Source organism: Vidua macroura, chromosome 18 (genome assembly GCF_024509145.1).
Source record: "Vidua macroura isolate BioBank_ID:100142 chromosome 18, ASM2450914v1, whole genome shotgun sequence".
NCBI lineage: Eukaryota > Metazoa > Chordata > Aves > Passeriformes > Viduidae > Vidua > Vidua macroura.
The window spans coordinates 11,958,345-11,974,638 of record NC_071588.1 but is presented as its reverse complement, the minus strand read 5'-3'; the positions used below and the strand labels follow the sequence as shown (position 1 = coordinate 11,974,638).

Here is a 16,294-nt window from a genome sequence, read left to right as displayed (position 1 = left end):
AGGCTTTTCCTCTGGAAAAACTCAGCTTTTCCCCATGGCCCCGTGTGCATAAATCAGGCTGCATTTGCTTCACAGTGAGCTGAGCCTGGATTTAAGGAGCCAGTTTGTGGATTCTGGAGAATCTGAGACCACTTCATGTTTTTAATGAAGCATGAAAGTAAGTAGGTATCAGTGTAGAGCTATCTGTTTTATTTTGGGCCCTGTTTATGACATGCTCTCTTTTCACTTTCCAGTACTCATTCCGTGCAGATGGCAGAGGATCCTTCACAAAGAGTTGCCGAGATGCTCTGGGACTGTGGCCTCTGTGTGCCAGGTGGGAATGGGCTAAATGAGTCCAATTTAAATGGCAGGAAGGCTTTCCTCACGTTTCAGAGTGGAGGATCTTTTAGGTGCAGCTTGTCCTTCCCTGCTTGTGCAGGTCCAGGCAGACAAGGCAGCCTCGCTTTAGCCCAGTTTGTTAAAGCTGACATGGTAACACATCCTCACAGAGGGAAACGTGAGGGGTGGGTACTGGCTGCTGCACCCACGAGCAACAATCCAAGGCAGGTTCTTTTGAAAGATTACTTTTACATTTCAGCTGTCTCCCAGGCAGTAACTTTGTGCCCCACGCTGGAGCTTGCTCTCCGGGCAGAATGCTCCCCTGGGAACTCTGCCTGGGCAGAGGTGGCAGTGCCACTCCAGCCCCATTAGCCAAAGCCTGACACCTTTTCTGTTCTCCAGCAGCCTGGGAGCCCCAGGCAGCAGCCAGCCATGGCAAGATATCACTGTGCTGGAGAGCTTGTGTACAAACCAGCTCCCTGCAGGGTCCTGCTGAGCAGTAAGGGTTAAACCTTCACTTAAGGTGGGAGAAATGCCAGAAAACATTTGCCTTACTACAAAACCCAGAGGGGAATGTTTCTTTCTAATCAGCTTCTCAAAGAGATGCAAAGCAAAAGCTCTTGGCCTGTGCTTTTGTCATCACACATGCCCTCCCTGCTGCCCTACCTCATCCCTTCAGCACAGGGCAGAGCCTGCCGTTAGAGCTGGGCTCAGCAGGATTTATCCTCGCTGCTGAAATGGGCTCAGAGCAGAGCCGTGGATGTCACTGACTTACACGTGTCAGATCCACTCTCTCTCCCAGCCCTTTCCATACCCTCAGCCTCCAATTTGCCAGTGAATTGTTAGACACCAGCACATTCACCTCTGACTTCCCATCAAACTGCCTGAGGGCTCTCCATGGATGGACAGGTGAGGGTAATGTGCTAAATTCCCCCTTTGCTAGGGATGAATTTCCTGGGGATTGCTCCTATTAGCCACGCTTTCCAGCAATAGTAACAAATTCACTTTTTTTTTCACTTTTAAAACATTTCCAGTGCAACTAGAATGGCTGGGAGAAAGCTGATTGTTAACCAGTCATGGGTAATTAATGGCTCCACCTTCCCCATCAATCAACTGGGAGAAGCCAAAAGGATTTGAGTACTTGCAGCAAATGTGCTGTTCCCCAGACATGCTGATACACAGTGTGCAAATGAAGTGGCAGCAGGAGACCATCTCATAGCCTTTGTGGAAGCAGCAGTAAGTCATGATACACATCCCACGCTCCTGTCAGGTGAAGTCTGAAATTCCCAGAGCTGCTGCTGCTGTTGTGCGGTTTCTGACTGTGTGGGATGTTGATTCATCTCGCTGCTAGCTTGAATCTGACCCAATTTTTGTTCTATTTTTCCTTTTCAGATTCTGATTATGGTTGTCTTTTTCTGCTTTCTACAATTAAAATACTAGCATTAGAAAAGCAGGACATGGAAGGGGAGGCAGATACAATGCTGGCTTTCCTTCTGTAGCAGAGCAAAAAAGCATTTCTGCATCCTGTTTTGTTTGTGTCTGGTAGTGGCTGTGCAAGCACAAGCAGAGATCTGACCTTGATACCGTTTCAGCTGACCTTTTCCCTTCTGATTTATTTTTCCCCTATTTAATAAATAATTTCCATTTGAGCTACAAGTTGACATTTCTCCACCACATGTATTCCTCTCCTCAACATGCTGAGACTCCACAGCTCTGGATGTCTCCAAGTCACCTGAGGGAGAAAAGCCTGTAGTCTTCTGTGTTACCCAGTGGTTTAAAAGGGATGCCAGCAGGGCTGGATGTGGTTCTGCAGAGGTGCCAGGAGCCAGTGGACCATCTCCTGCTATAAAATCCTCCTCAGGACTTCCCAAATTCTCCAACCCTTTTCTTTAAAACATTATTCCTTGTCACACTAAGCATTGGCTTTTCTCTCCCTGGCTAGCACTGGGATGCCTAAATTCAATATACCACTGGAAGAGAGTCAGTCCCTGCTCTGATTAAACTCCTTTGTTCTCTCTACATGTCCTTGCATTGCCTGCTCCAAAAGGCAGTAAAAACAGAACTGAAGGATTGTTGAGTGTAGAAACTCACTAAATAAATTCTAAATTTGTTTTGTACATTAGACTGAAGATCAGATGTCCCAGTAACATCACTGACAAAATAGAAAAAAAAAAGTTTATTTTATTTGGAATAAATCTAGACAGTGAAAGAGATGCAGCCTTATAGCAAGTTCTTTGTAATGAACAGAACTCCTAAATTTGCTGTGCAGGACCCAGCACTGGCCTGTGATATCCTGCTTTTGACCTCCATTTTTTGACCATCTTGGTCCTGTAAATGTTAGTACAGCCATTTGTGTGTGTGAATGCAGAGACCCCCCTTCCTCAGGAGGTGCAGTGGCTGTGTTGGGCCCTGGAGCTTGAGCCTTGATTGCTGTCTCTTAGCACTTGTAAGCACTTATAAGCACAAAAGCTAATGGTCACACTTGCAGAATAAACTAATTAAGGGAAAATGCTCAAGCCCTTCGATTTCTGCTCAGCCTTCCCTGGGTAAGAGCAGTGCCTTGAGCAAGGCATAACCTCAGTGCCTGATCCTCCCGGAATAGTGCAGAAATTGGGCAGACGAGGGACATTATACCATCAAATGTGTTCATTGTTATTCACATTCATGTTGTTGGAGAAGGCATCTGTGGCTGAAGGGATGTGTTGCTGCAGCATTCCAGTGGGGAGAGCAAACTTTACACAGACTGTTAATCACCCACTTGGGAAGGAAGAGCTGGATGCTTTCCTGATTCTGGTACCAGGAATCAAGAGTAGATTCTGTGTGTTGAAGATGAGAATTATCACAAACCCATGGAACAGCCAAAGAGAAATTATCCCTGCTTGCTGTTTAAGGGATTTGTTTTTATTTTGTAGCTAAGTCCTCAACTGATGTTTTCAGTCTTGTCTCTATTTGTTTAAAAGTGCGTTAGCAGTAAATCAAGGTGCATTTCCCCTGTAGGGTTTCCTGTATGTCAAAGCCATGTTAATTCTCTTTGATTTTCTTCCCCTAGCCCCAGCCATTGCTGCAGATCCTTCCTCTCTTTGTCCCTTTGGACATCAAAGGCTCGCAAGGGGACAACCCTGGCGGGAAGCTCCTCCCTGCTCATTAGCCTCCATAAAACAGGAACTCACCTTGGCTAGCTGTGCTTGGAGTCCCATCCTCATCCCGCTCACTCTTGACACTGGATCTCGGAAGGAAGGGCTCGTGCTTGCTTCAGGAAATCAGACCTGCTTTTGAACTGGACTATTTTGGCTTCCCTTGTAAGAACTCTGGTGGCTCCCTTGGCCCTGCAAGCTCCTCGACGTCACAGTACATGGAAAAATGCAAGCTTTACCAGGTAAGTGAAGGACTCCTTCCCTTTTCTCACTGCACGGAAAGATCCTAAACTCATGCCAGAAAGGGAGCAAGTGCTCCTGAAGGGCTTACCAGCACTTATAGAAGAGTGCATGGGGCTGGAGAGGATTTGAAAACGGGCTTTTTTCATGGGAGTACGAAAAATTGTGCATTTGAGTGGTTTTTTGAGAGCCTTAGAAATTCTTTTATAAAGGTTTGCTCACAACTGTGCCCAAAATTCCCTTACCCAGATCGCCTTGTGCAGTGTGACCCTTCAGCTGGAGGCTGGAGGTGTTGTTTGTGTATTGTCTGCCAAGCACTGGGTTCTTCAGGTTGAAGGCCACAGAAAGTTTGGAAATACTTGTCATATTTTTAATAACAGTTCTCATAGAAACTCTCTGGTTTTGGGTTTTTTTTTCCAATTTCCTATGTCCTTTGAAAGCATGAACCCCAGTCAGGCATAGCTGACTCCTTCCAGGTTCACACCCAGCACAGGATTTTTGTGATTTCCTTAGGGTTTCATTACGTTTTCCTTCAATCCATCTCATAGCATGCTGTTAATCTCTCCTGTGTGGAGAATTGTTGGATTGGGCACAAGGACAGAGATGCCTTGGGACACTAAGGGCCAGCCCAGAGGTGCTGTATTTGTCAGTGCAACTGAACCCTAAATTTACTCTGGGGTTTTGCTCTACATCAGAAAAAAAAACCTGGCCCAGTTTATAGGCACATCAGAGGTGACTGTGCAGTCTCAGGTTCCTTATTCTTCCTCTGCAAGATGTTGTCTCATTCATGAGCAAAATACATGTGCAGTGATTTAGATGATTCCCACCTTTGCTGCTGTTTTGGGTTTTTTCAATCCCTGCTGTGTTGATCTGATTCATACTGATTTCTGCCACTTGAATTTTAAGCTGAAAAACAAAAGAGCAGCAATGGAATAAAAAGTAGACTGTATTGTGTTTTTTTCATGTTAAAGATTCCAAATATTGCAGTGTTCAGCTCATTTTCTTACTGGGTTCCTTCTGGTGTATGACCCCCCACAGCAGAAATGTTCCAGGTGATGACTGGATGCATCTGAGAGATGAAGCTGTTGCATTTCTAGAAACATCATACTTTTGTTATTGCCAAAAAACTCTCTGGGTCTGAGAAATGAGGCTCCCTCCAGAGGGTCAGGGTGTTTCTGCTGACATTGAGAAGATCAGAGAACATGGGAGGGTTTTTTTGCTTGTTTGCAAGATGAATTTATTAGAAAGCTTTGTATATTGATGTGTGTTCCTCCCTGGTGGACACTGGGTAGCTGTGAGTGTTGGGCTTCACTTGGAAGATAACAGCAACAAATGTAATAATAACTGATTTTAGTCAAGGTAAGCGTAGCTTTTTCCCTTACTGGAGCTTTCCCAGTATTGCAAATCCTATCCTACACATTTTGGGAAGGCTGCAACAAATTTTCTGACATTTTAGCATTGTCTCAGTAACAAAAAATTGAGGAACTGCTTTAGGTGAGGCAATTGTACTCCAGCATCTTCTATTCAGAGATCTTCCTCCTAAAACTGCTAAATTGTCTCACATTTCCCCTTTCTTCCTTTCTGTCCCCAAGATGACAAAAAGATATGTATGGCTCATTCTAGATACAGGAACTGTAGCACAAGCTACTCCTATTGGTATAAGGACCTTCAAATCAAGCACAGAAGAAATTGAAGAGCTCTTAATTTTCAGTGCCTTTACCATAGCAGCTTCCTCCCTTTCAACCTCATCTGGACACAAAGAACATGTTTTTGAACGGGCAACATATGATGTTACCAACACAATGATAATAGGGATATTTTTCAAAAAGTAAAACTAGAACTGCTGGGAAAGGTTTAAATCTCTTTCAGATAATAATGGTTTTAAAACCAAGTTGCACAGAAGAGGAAGCCATAGAAGTACACACAAGCTCACACAAGTTGCACTCAGTGCTTGGACACTCTGCCCAAACCATAGTTCCAGCACTCAGGCATCTTTGTGGGAGTGCATGAGCCTTGCCATCAGTTACACAGGCACAAACTAGGAGGGAAACAAAAATCCAAACAAAATTTGCAAACAAAATCCGAAGTGGATCCTACAAACAGATCCATCACTGAGAGTCCTGCTGAAGCTGACAGCAGCTGAGTGGATCCATTCACCAGCTCTCCATTCACCATTGCTGGGCTCCAGGTCCTCATGCAGTCTGATCATGTCCTGCTTTTCAGCCTCGGCCTGTGCACACAAACCTGCATGGTGAAAGGCATTAACTGCATTTTAAAACCTTAACTGCAGCATTTATTGTCCCTGTCTTCTGCAGCATTGTGCTCCTACAGGTGTGTTGTGGACTCACTGTGATAAAAACCAAATTATAACATCTGCCTTTGATTTTTAATTCCGTGTTGAACTCCTTTCACTTCAGTTCCTCTCAACTTCTTTGGAAATCTCCACTCACTAAAGACTCCTGAGATCTGCCTTGCTGTAGTCTCTTTTAATGGCATTGGAATTTGCTTAAAGAAATGTTAATTCCAAAATTCATTTGGGGAAGGAGTGAGCATCTGTCTAGCTAATCAAAACCTGTTTGCTTTTATTTGTGACTGGATGGCTCCTGTGGGAAATCAGCCCAATTTTATTGTAACTCCTTTTGATACATGTGCTGCACTGAGCTACCAAATGCATCGTCTCATGGCAGCTTTCATGTCTTTGCAAGAGGATATGGGGGAAGCTTTCGTAAGAAGATGTTAACAGGCTAATCTTGGTGAGCAAACTAGGTGTCACTTCTTGGCCAGTTCATTAATGTTGGATCAAAGCAGAAAAAAGGGTAGAGGATTTTTTTTAAAATGCCTAAAGACCTCTACAAACAGACAAAATTACATTTTAATGTTTTCTACTTCTTAATCCTGAGGGAAGAACCATTTATAGTTGTATTGGGTTGTTTTGGTGGAAAGATGTCCCTTTGTGAAAAAACCTAATTTCTCTGAAAATAGTTGCCTACTTTTTGTGAATACTCTTTTGAAGGCATTACTCAGGAAAGCTATAACAAGGTGAAAATTCCCTTTTTTTTCTGCTATGCTCTGAATAAGGTCTGATCAGGCTGAGAAGCAGAAAAATCTACCTTTTAAACAAATAGCTGTGCCTGGCTGCTGATGCACCACGCAGAGGGGTCCTGCTGGCCCTGAGCTGGGACAGCCCAGCTCCTGTGGGTGCCCTGCCAAGCAGGCTCCTCACCCCTCCTCAGGGCAGTGTTCTTAAAGCCCTGCTGGGTCTGAGCTCAGCCCACCAGAACTGCACTGGGTCACATTCTGACCTAAAGTGGAACTGGGCTTTTCAGCAGGGCAGCAGCAATCTTGCCTGCCTTACAGTATTGCTGAGAGCACCTACTGGGGGGTTTAAGGAGGTTTTCAATCCAAATAGCTGTGCAGAGGTGATTGCTACCATCGACACCAAAGGCAGTTCCTCCAGAATGGTTTCCCTTTCCTCTTCCCCAGGCCCACAGTTGGTCCTGTGCCTCCAAGAGGAAGAGCAGGCAGATTGCAGCACTGCCATGATGTGTTACTGAAGAGACACCTTCCACCTCCCTCACAGGCTCCTCAGTGGTCCCCAGCTCCACTTCCAGTTCAGACCAGCCATTCTCTTCTCAGAATACAGTCTGTCCATAGTCCATCTCTCTCAACTCCTTTTCTTGCCTTCACTTACACTTAGGGCTCCTGTGTGTCTCATCTTTGTCTTCTGGGGGCATTTTTCACCTCTGCTACCCCCTACTTGTCATTTTCCCCTATTACCCACTGGTGCACTTAAAGTCTTTCCAGTCCTTTCAGCTTTCATTGTATTCTCTTGATAAATTGTTTTGTGTAACCCTGATCATACCAGAACAGTGGATGGTGGCTACCTGCCAGTGTGGGTTTCGTAACAGTGGAATTTAGGCTGAGTTGGTACAACACACAGATCCTTACAAAAGGACCTACCAGCTAAAACCAAACCTGTTGGAAAAGGCTCCCTACCTTTAAGCCTACTAAGTAACAAAAATCCTGTGTAGAAAAGTAACAGTTTTTAGGAGGTTTGTTGAGGCATAGACTGCCCAGACCAGGGCCAGTTCCCCTCCTGTCTGTCTGCAGTCACTGTCTCATTTCTCCCTCCAGACGTGAAAGCGCCGTGTGAGGCCCTTCCTTCCCCCAGCCTGGAGCCCTTCCCACAGAGCTCCATAGTGGTCACCCTCGAGGACATGGGGCTCTGGATGAAGTTTCACCAGATAGGAACTGAGATGATCATCACCAAATCTGGCAGGTAAGGGGCATAGGACAGCTGACCATGCATGCCATACCCCTGTGAGCTGTTGGCAAAGTCTCTAGATGCTCATATTTCAAATAGTGGCCCTTAAACTGGTTTTGTAGCCAGTTATGCAGATCTTCCTGATCCTGGCAGAAGAATTGCACTTTCAGGGTGTCATAGGAGTCCAAACTGTGAAGTGCAAAAGGTCACTTGTGGGGCTGATGTGCTGAGAAAACTCCTGTACCCTTATCTCACCACTTAACAGTGGTGTTCTTCCTGTCACTTTGAGGTTGCTCTGGGAAGTGCCCTGGGCTCCCTTTGCCTGGGTCACAGGCAGCAGCAGTTGAGCAGTAAATGTTTGGGTTTGAGTCTGTGTTTGCAGACAAGAATATGGCCCAGACTCTTAAGGATCTATGTGTGCAGACTCCACTGAAGTACAAATGAGTCATGTATTGTGGAGCTTGCAGTGAAAGAAGATGGAATTGTGAAGCTGTAAAGCATTGTGTCAAAGCTGCTGTGAGCTGGAATAATCCCTTTGGGTAGGGAGGTAGCTGTCAAAGCTTTTTTGCAGAGTCAGAAGTTAAAAGTAGTGGCAGGGAGTACGGGAACAGAAAGCTGGGTGTGCTCTTAGATGAGAGCACATCTTCTGCCCACACTCAGATTTAATCCATCCTCCAGGGCTGTGAGAGCTGCAGCAGGCCAGGAACTGCGCACAACCTCCAAATAGTTCCTTTCAAGTTTCTCACTGGTGTGTTAGAGGAATTGGAAGAACAAAAGCAGTAACAGTGTCAGGCCCTCAGTGACTGCTGCCCTGTTAGTGTCTATCCCATCTAAACCCACAGGATTAAACAGTCCATCAATGAGATGGACAAATGGTCAGTGGCTGGCTGGAGAAATACTGCTCACAGGGCTTTGCACAGTAGTGAGTAAATGTGACATGCTGCTTGATCATTAACAGCCACTTTACAGAGAAACCATTATACTCTATTTTTTCATTTCTCCTTCAGACGAATGTTTCCTCAATGCAAAATCAAAGTCTCTGGCTTAATCCCGTATGCCAAGTACCTCATGCTGGTAGATTTTGTGCCAATGGATAACTTCAGGTACAAGGTAAGTACTTTAAATAACAGAATTTATGCTGTCCTTTCATCTTTGTTTGAAATAGATTAATCTTTATGCTTCACTTGTCACACTGATAAATAAATTCTCTTTGGACAAAGTTCAGAAGTAATTGATGGATTTTATGTCTCTCTGGAGTTATTTGTCAGTTTTGCTTGGGGAGCAGCTGGAAAGGTAACTAATTTTCACTGTAAGCAGTACAGTTTTAATCATGATTAATGTCAGACTTTTCTGGCAGCCACTGGGAGAAAGGCAGGAAAAATGAGGCCTAAACTTGGAGCTGATTTGGTTACATGATCATGGCTCATAAGAGAGAATCTGCTTCTTGTGCTTCAGAGGAGTGCACTGAATTGGCAGTGAAGCAAACTTGCTGGGCCTTTTCTGTACTGAAAGCATTGTTTTTAAGCTCCAGATTTCTGTCTTTCCCTTCACAGTGGAATAAAGATCAGTGGGAAGTTGCTGGAAAAGCAGAGCCCCAGCTCCCTTGTCGCACCTATGTCCACCCAGATTCCCCAGCTCCTGGCAGCCACTGGATGAAAGAACCTGTCTCCTTCCAAAAACTGAAGCTCACTAACAACACTCTGGATCAACATGGGCATGTAGGTTGTGCTGTGCTCTCTTGGAATTCATTGCAGATGAACTTTGTGGGAAATAAGCAGGATTTGTGAGAAATTAGATGATGTAGAAGTTAAAACATATCCAAGTGCCCTTTCTTCCTCCCTCAGCTCAGCCCTTGTGCCCCCTTAGCTCCCTGCCAGGGAAGGCACGGCTCTGTGCTGTCACTACAGGGGCTTGCTGGAGACACCAATCCCAGCGGGAGTCCCTGCTTAGAAATGGGTGTCCTGGGAGTCTGCACAGGGGATCTGCAGCGTGCTGGCAGTGGTGGCACATGGAAACCTTGTCCTTTGTCTGTCCCAGATCATCCTGCACTCCATGCACCGTTACAAGCCGCGCTTCCACATCGTGCAGGCCGATGACCTCTTCAGTGTCCGCTGGAGCATCTTCCAGGTGTTCAGCTTCCCTGAGACTGTCTTCACCTCTGTCACTGCCTACCAGAACGAGCAGGTACGGTGTGCAGGCTCTGCTTCTAGACATGCTGTGAAATGCTGCCTGTAAAATTCCAGTAAAGGAAGGTGTCTCCTTCCTGTCTTCTCATCCTGGGCACCTGTGGTGGACAGTGGGAAGAAACAGGCACATTGTGGTTCCTGTGGAAAACATCTCCTCTGTGATGAGTCATGCACCTTGATGGTACTGCGTGCACTGTCAGTGACACAGAACTCCAAATGCAGTAAAAAGTATGGCTGCAGGTCCAGATACAGATCCTCAGCCTGTCTATTTCTCTAGTCAGATGAATCCCACCCAAATCCCTGCTGACCCTGGCAGGGTCACTTCTCTCTGTGGGTCAGTTCCTGATCCATGATGGGAGCTGCTGGGAGAGCTGAGATACTGTGGCAAGGCCGTATCCAAAACCCTCACACAGTTTATCTCGTGTGATAAATATCTTGTGATAAAGGTGAAGGTCTTGGAACAGTCACTGTGATGCTGAGTCTTGTTCCTTTCATTTAAAGATTACAAAGCTCAAGATTGACAACAATCCATTTGCTAAAGGTTTCCGTGAACATGGGAAGAACACTCGAAGGTAAACTGTTTTTTTCATTTTAATTTGTTTCTAGCTGGAGTTCACTGGTGAATTTTACCCAAGGTCTTTGAACAAAACCCTACCAGCCAGCTCTGCTGAGCCTGCTGCATTGTGCACACTGCATTTCCCTGTATCTGGGAGTGATGTCCCTCTGTGCAGCCTCTTCTCAAGAGATTTGGGGAGTGGGAGGTGACAATTCCTACAGAAATGTGGGAGGTGTGACAAATTTGAGACCTGCATTCTCTTGCACATTGGAGCTAGACTGGAGTCTGACATGTGAATAGCAGTGATAACAGGAGTCCACAGCAGACCATTTGGTCTCTTGGAGATCAGCTTGATTCTGACATTTGGAGGCTCCCTTGTCTCCTTTTCCTGTGGGTGGAAAAGTGTCTCTTCCAGGGGGAGATTTTTTGTGCAAGAGGGAAGATGGATCCAATACCAGTGAGATCTTCTGCTTGGTCTGAGGGCAGCCAGTGGATGAGTTGAAAAAAAAAGCTTAAATTGCAACCCCAGACTGGCAATAGAGAAGGAAAAAAATTGAGGTTTTTTCCAAGCAGAAAATGTTACAAAAATATCTGAGATTTTGTTTTGTGTTATTTTATGCCTGAAAAAAAATCTCCTCCAAAAAAAAAAAAAAAAATTCCTGACGAAGAAAAGCCAAAACTGACTCTTCTTTACTTAAACTTGAAAAATGTTACGGATTTTCTTTCTCCTCCTAATAGCATCCCTGCCTATATATCTAGGCAAAAAGCTTACATCCAAGCTACCCCCACATCTTGTTTCTTTCCAGGGAAGGCCGAGCCAAATGCCAGAAGCCCAGTCCAGCCAAGAGCCAGAAGAGGAAGCTGCCTGAGGAAAAGGAGCCTGCTGCTGAGGAACGTGGTAATATTGATCACAACAAACCCAGAGAATGATATTCAGAAAGTTTTTTAAGCTAAATCATTCCTTGCTCCAGCTCATGGTGCTGCTTGCAGTAGCACAGCTAAGGAGAGAGGGCAGGCAGGACTGACCACCGCAGTATCTGGGCAGAAAGGAGCTGGAAGGGGCCATTCCCTTAAGATAGAAGGACTGCAGGAGATGGTAGTGTGTTTCCTCCCACCATCCTGTGATTACTGCAACTGCCAACAGACCATTGTGAGCTTTGCCTCCCTCTTCCCCTTTCTCATTCTTTCCTATTCTTTCTTTTCCCTGCTTTGAGTCAGATTTTGAGAAGGATGAGAATGTAGACGTGAAGGAAGAGAGTAACCCTGTGGTGGTGAGCAGTGGATATCCCTTCTGGGGCTCAGAGCAGAACAGCAGCCAGGCCTTCCCTGCAGCCTCGCCAGTGCCTGCTGACCAGAGGGAGGGTCTGGCCAGAGAGCAGCAGGTGCCAACGCCATCCTACCACACATATCGGTGAGTCCTGCCTTCTGCTCCAAAGCCACACTTCAGTTGCTGGGATTCCTCTTCTTCTGCTCGGTATTTCCTAAGAGAAACAGCCAGTTGGGAGCAGGGGGAGGATGGCTTTCTGTTGGAGGGCACATGTGGTTGAGAGATGGTAGATTAGCATGGACATAGGTCCAAGGATAGCCTTTCCCTTCTAGTTCAAACCCACTGGTTCTGGGCATGCTCACGTCTTTGTAATGTTCTTTATTTCCCTGTCCCAAAATGCTCTCCCAGGCAGCTCTGTGTACTACAGAGCTTGCCTGTCCTTTGGAGGAAGTCTTGAAGGAGTTACAAGACTCCAGTCATTTTTCCTTCCTCATTGCAAAATTGGGTTGTGAGTGAGTCCAGACTAGAACTTAGCCTGAACTAAGGTAGTCTGGACTCACTTTCTCTGGCATTTCATTTTCCTGTGAGTGTGACAATGAGGTTTGGGCTAAAATCCACAGTAACAGTAAGATGAAGCAGTAGGCAAAGGGAAGAGCTTGCTCTGCTTTTCCCCGGGGGATCTTTGTGGGTTTTCCATGGTTTTCCACTCTGGTAGGTCTGAGTTGTTCTTCTCTCTGCCATTGGGCCCAGGTTCCACGAAGCTGGGGACAGCCAGCAGCTTCCCAGCCGCGATGCCGCCACCTTGAACGATTTCCGGGCAAGGTGCCACGCCTTGGATCTCGCCATGGTGCCCGAGCACGACTCCAAACAGCTCCCAGAGGGCTTCACCAACCTGCCCCCGCTGCCCCCACCTCTGCCTCCCCCCCAGGACTACACAGGAGTGGTGAACATGGCTCTGGACTCTGTGGGGAAAGCCGGGGCCCGAGCACCCATGTACAGTCCCTATGGCACTGAGCAGGGCCTGGGGCAGTGGGTGGTGCCTTCCCACAGCCAGTACAGGGCAATGAGCTACTCAGCCTTCTCCACGGAGTACAACACACAAGGAACTCCAGGACATGCCCATGGCACTATGGCAGAGTGGAGCCAGTACCCTCTGTTCCCCTATGCTTGCTGGTGAATGGGGAGGACCCTTCCCGTTGAAAAAACTGAAAGAAAATTGTAAATGAGATTGAATTTACTGTTGGACTTGTGAAGCTTTGCCTACAGTAGGCAGAGGTATTGCTGCAAGCAGTAGCGTGGGACACCTCCACTTCCTTGTCTCCTTGCACAACAACCTTCACCATATTTCACAAGCAGTGGTTAAACTGGTTGCTACCCCAGCCATGTCATTGTGGATCAGGCTCAATGTTGTTCTGCAGTGGTTTTTTTCCCAGCAGGAGTAGGAAACCACAGGTCTGCAAGAACAGTATTTAAAGAGCTGCTGAACTCACAGTCAGTGTTGGCACCTCGCATTTGGCAGTTTCCAACATCCCTTCCTCCTGGGACTTGGTGCAAGGAGATAGGGGCTGAGGACTTCCAGTAAGCCATCCATGTGGCCAAAAAGCTGTAGAAAATATTGCAAAGACGAGCAAAGCAAGCAATCCTAGTGAACTTGGAGCAGCTTCCTCAGTTAGTGTAGTCAAAGTAAAGCTAGAGTCTTGCCTTTCTTCCAGCAGCAGATGAGAGTAAAATGCACAGCAAGGTGTGTCTGGAGCACAGCAGGGGAGAGTTTGCAGAGTCTGCAGGCAGGGGAGAGTTTGTTCCATGCAAGAGAAGCAGCAGCAAGGCTGTGTGTGGTGTCTTCCTGTCCCCATGCCCATCCCTGCTCTGCCAGCCCTAGATTCGAGGTCAGTGAAATGCTTTTCATTCTGTGGAGGTGGAGGGACGTCGTTCATGGAATGTGACAGGCTCTTCTGGGACCTTCCAAGGTTGTCAGAAGCAGGGCCATGAACAGCAGTGTTCTGTGTCACTCCAGCCTCTTCCTTTAGAGGGAAAGGAAATTTTCCACTGTGAACTTACTCCTTCTCCTGCTCCCTACCACCCCTGGAGAATATAATTTATAGTTGTGGTTCCTGCGCTGCTCTGTGAGTGTGTGAAGTTATCTCGCTGTGTTTGGGAGTCTGTAGGGATCTGTCCATGTTTAGTTATCAGAGTGGTTCCACTTCCCTCCTCTGTGGTCCCATCCAGGGCAGGAGCACCTGTGCACTGCCATGCAGCAGGGGTTCTTTTCATCTTCCTGTTAGAAGGGGGAGGCCTCCCTGTTTGCCCAAATGCAGATGGCCCTGGCATTGGGCACTTGGTGACACAGCCTCATTGCTTCTCAGGGAGGATAGACATGCTCCTAGGTGTTATTTAGGGAATGTTTTCGTGTCACACTAATAGCTGCCATGTGGCCTGCAGCCACACTGAGGTGTGTCATTTAGCCTGTGTGCCAGATGGTTTTCTGTGTGCACACACATATGAGAGAGAGTGTGTGTGTGTGTAGCAAGATGTTGTCTCTGAGCAGACCTGGGCAGCTTCGTGCCCAGTGCCTCAGGAGCCCTGTGCAGGGACACTGGGAAAGGCTGTGCACCAGGTTTTTGGGCACCAGCTCCTCACTGTGCATCTACATAGCATAGGGATGTTGAGCCACGATGTTATTGTTGAAATTACTGTGAAAAGTAGCCCTGTGAATTTGTGGGCTCAACTACAATGACTGTTTTCTTATTTAAATTGTATACTGCGAACTGCTTTTATAGCACAATTATGATATTTACAGAGCAGCTGAGCACTTCCCCTGGGCTTCCCAGGATTTGAGGATGTGCAGCATTGAAATAAAGGTCAGACTTTGCCACAGTACATGTACATAATGCCCTGTGAGCCTCCCCTCTGATGGTACCCTGGCCAGTAGTGATTTGTACCTGCTGTGTATGACACACATGTGGATGTGAGCAACTCGCTTAAAAAGAAATCTGGCTGGGGAAACAAAACGTGGAGCACAGTTTTTAAAATGCCAAAATATCATTATTTCCTGCTGTCCAAATGCCAGCTGTGTGAAGGCAAGTCAGCTGTAAAAGGCTGTCTCTGGCCATTAGGAGTTAATTTTGCCACCACTGTCCTTCACATCTTGGCAATGAGAGGAGCAGAATGGCCAGGGAGTTGAGTGAGTGCCTTGAGCAGGGGACCCGAAGGGGGTACTTTGTGCACGGGATCACTGCCAGCAGCATACCCACAAGAGAGAGAGAGAATGCATCCCCCACAGGCTACCTGGTTGGATCTGTCTCTTTTTCTTTGTAGCTGGGATGTGTTTCCCTGTCATAGAGCGCTAATGAGGATGAAAAGCTGCAGTGAGCATGAGTAACTGAGGACAGCTGGGCAGCACTGGGGAATTCCTGTGAAAATACGAGTGCAATGCTGTTTATTTCAAACCTTTGCAGTAGCAGTGCAGGTGCTGCTGCCCCCTGGGCCTGTCGGTAGAGCTGGTTTGGCAGACGGCTCTGCACTGGGGTAAAAGACTCAGCTTTGTGCCTGGGGAGCCATCAATTACTCATCAGCCTTCTGTTGCAACGGGACTGCTCGCCCTTCTCCAGTGAATCATCCAGCTTGCCGAAGTACCTATCCTTTCTCTCTGATTAGAGACTGCGCTCGGCTTGTTCGGGAAGCCTTTGGAGATTTTGCCTGTAGGTGTGCTCTGGACCCTGCTCCCGCCCCCTCCCTTTGCAGTTCCCACTGGCTTGTTTTCTTCAGCTGTGGCATTTCAAGTCTGTATGAGCTCGAATGAAATGCTGGTTTTGCACGCATGTGAGATAATGTAATGCCTCTGACAGCTTCAATAAAAGGAAATGAGACATGTGGAAGTCAGGCCATTAAGACTAATAAAATAAACTCAAAAGTGTAGGTTTTGTGCATCTTTCTCAAGCACAACGTGCTCTGCTTTAGTCGTGTTACCTGGGGCCAGTTTGTACATGCATGACACGCTGTTGATTTCAGCATTCATTGTTCTCCACAGTGTGCTCAGGGAGCCTCAGGTTATCTGCTCACACTGCTAGATATGACTCAAGCTCTTGCACCAATTCTTTGCAGCAAATTGTTTATTTTCTCTGTGTTTTCTGCTCCTCTCCTGCAGAGAAGTTACATAAGGAGGAGGGCAAATGGACTATAAATGGGATCTAGGTAAATTTCCTATGGGAAATCAAGATCATGATTTATTTTGGTTTCTCCTACTGGTTTTTGCAGCCTTAAGCTTTGTCTGACATTGCTTCAATGCAGATGGGAATGGCAGAAAAATGCTTTCTTGCCGATGCTGCAGTT

At 46.6% G+C, this 16,294-nt stretch overlaps 1 protein-coding gene and 1 long non-coding RNA gene across 2 annotated transcripts; one reads left to right on the top strand and one right to left on the bottom strand.

Moving 5' to 3' along the window:
• Positions 1-2,963: 2,963 nt before the first annotated feature.
• On the bottom strand, positions 2,964-3,574 carry LOC128816234 (uncharacterized). Its single transcript, XR_008439826.1, has 2 exons — positions 3,489-3,574; positions 2,964-3,134 (listed from the first exon to the last, which is right to left on the bottom strand). It is a non-coding gene; the product is annotated as an uncharacterized LOC128816234 (long non-coding RNA).
• Positions 3,575-3,603: 29 nt separating this feature from the next.
• LOC128816231 (T-box-containing protein TBX6L) lies at positions 3,604-15,870 on the top strand. Its single transcript, XM_053993677.1, has 9 exons — positions 3,604-3,694; positions 7,827-7,971; positions 8,964-9,066; positions 9,510-9,674; positions 9,994-10,140; positions 10,644-10,714; positions 11,505-11,596; positions 11,917-12,109; positions 12,716-15,870. Exons 1-9 carry the CDS (start codon positions 3,679-3,681, stop codon positions 13,140-13,142), a joined length of 1,359 nt encoding a protein of 452 aa, XP_053849652.1. The 5' UTR covers positions 3,604-3,678; the 3' UTR covers positions 13,143-15,870.
• The last annotated feature ends 424 nt before the right edge of the window (positions 15,871-16,294 follow it).

Coding starts and splice junctions, on each gene's coding strand:
- LOC128816231 (XM_053993677.1), top strand. Junction 9,067..9,509: donor TGGATAACTTCAGGTACAAG/GTAAGTACTTTA, acceptor TTCCCTTCACAG/TGGAATAAAGATCAGTGGGA. Junction 10,141..10,643: donor CTGCCTACCAGAACGAGCAG/GTACGGTGTGCA, acceptor TTTCATTTAAAG/ATTACAAAGCTCAAGATTGA.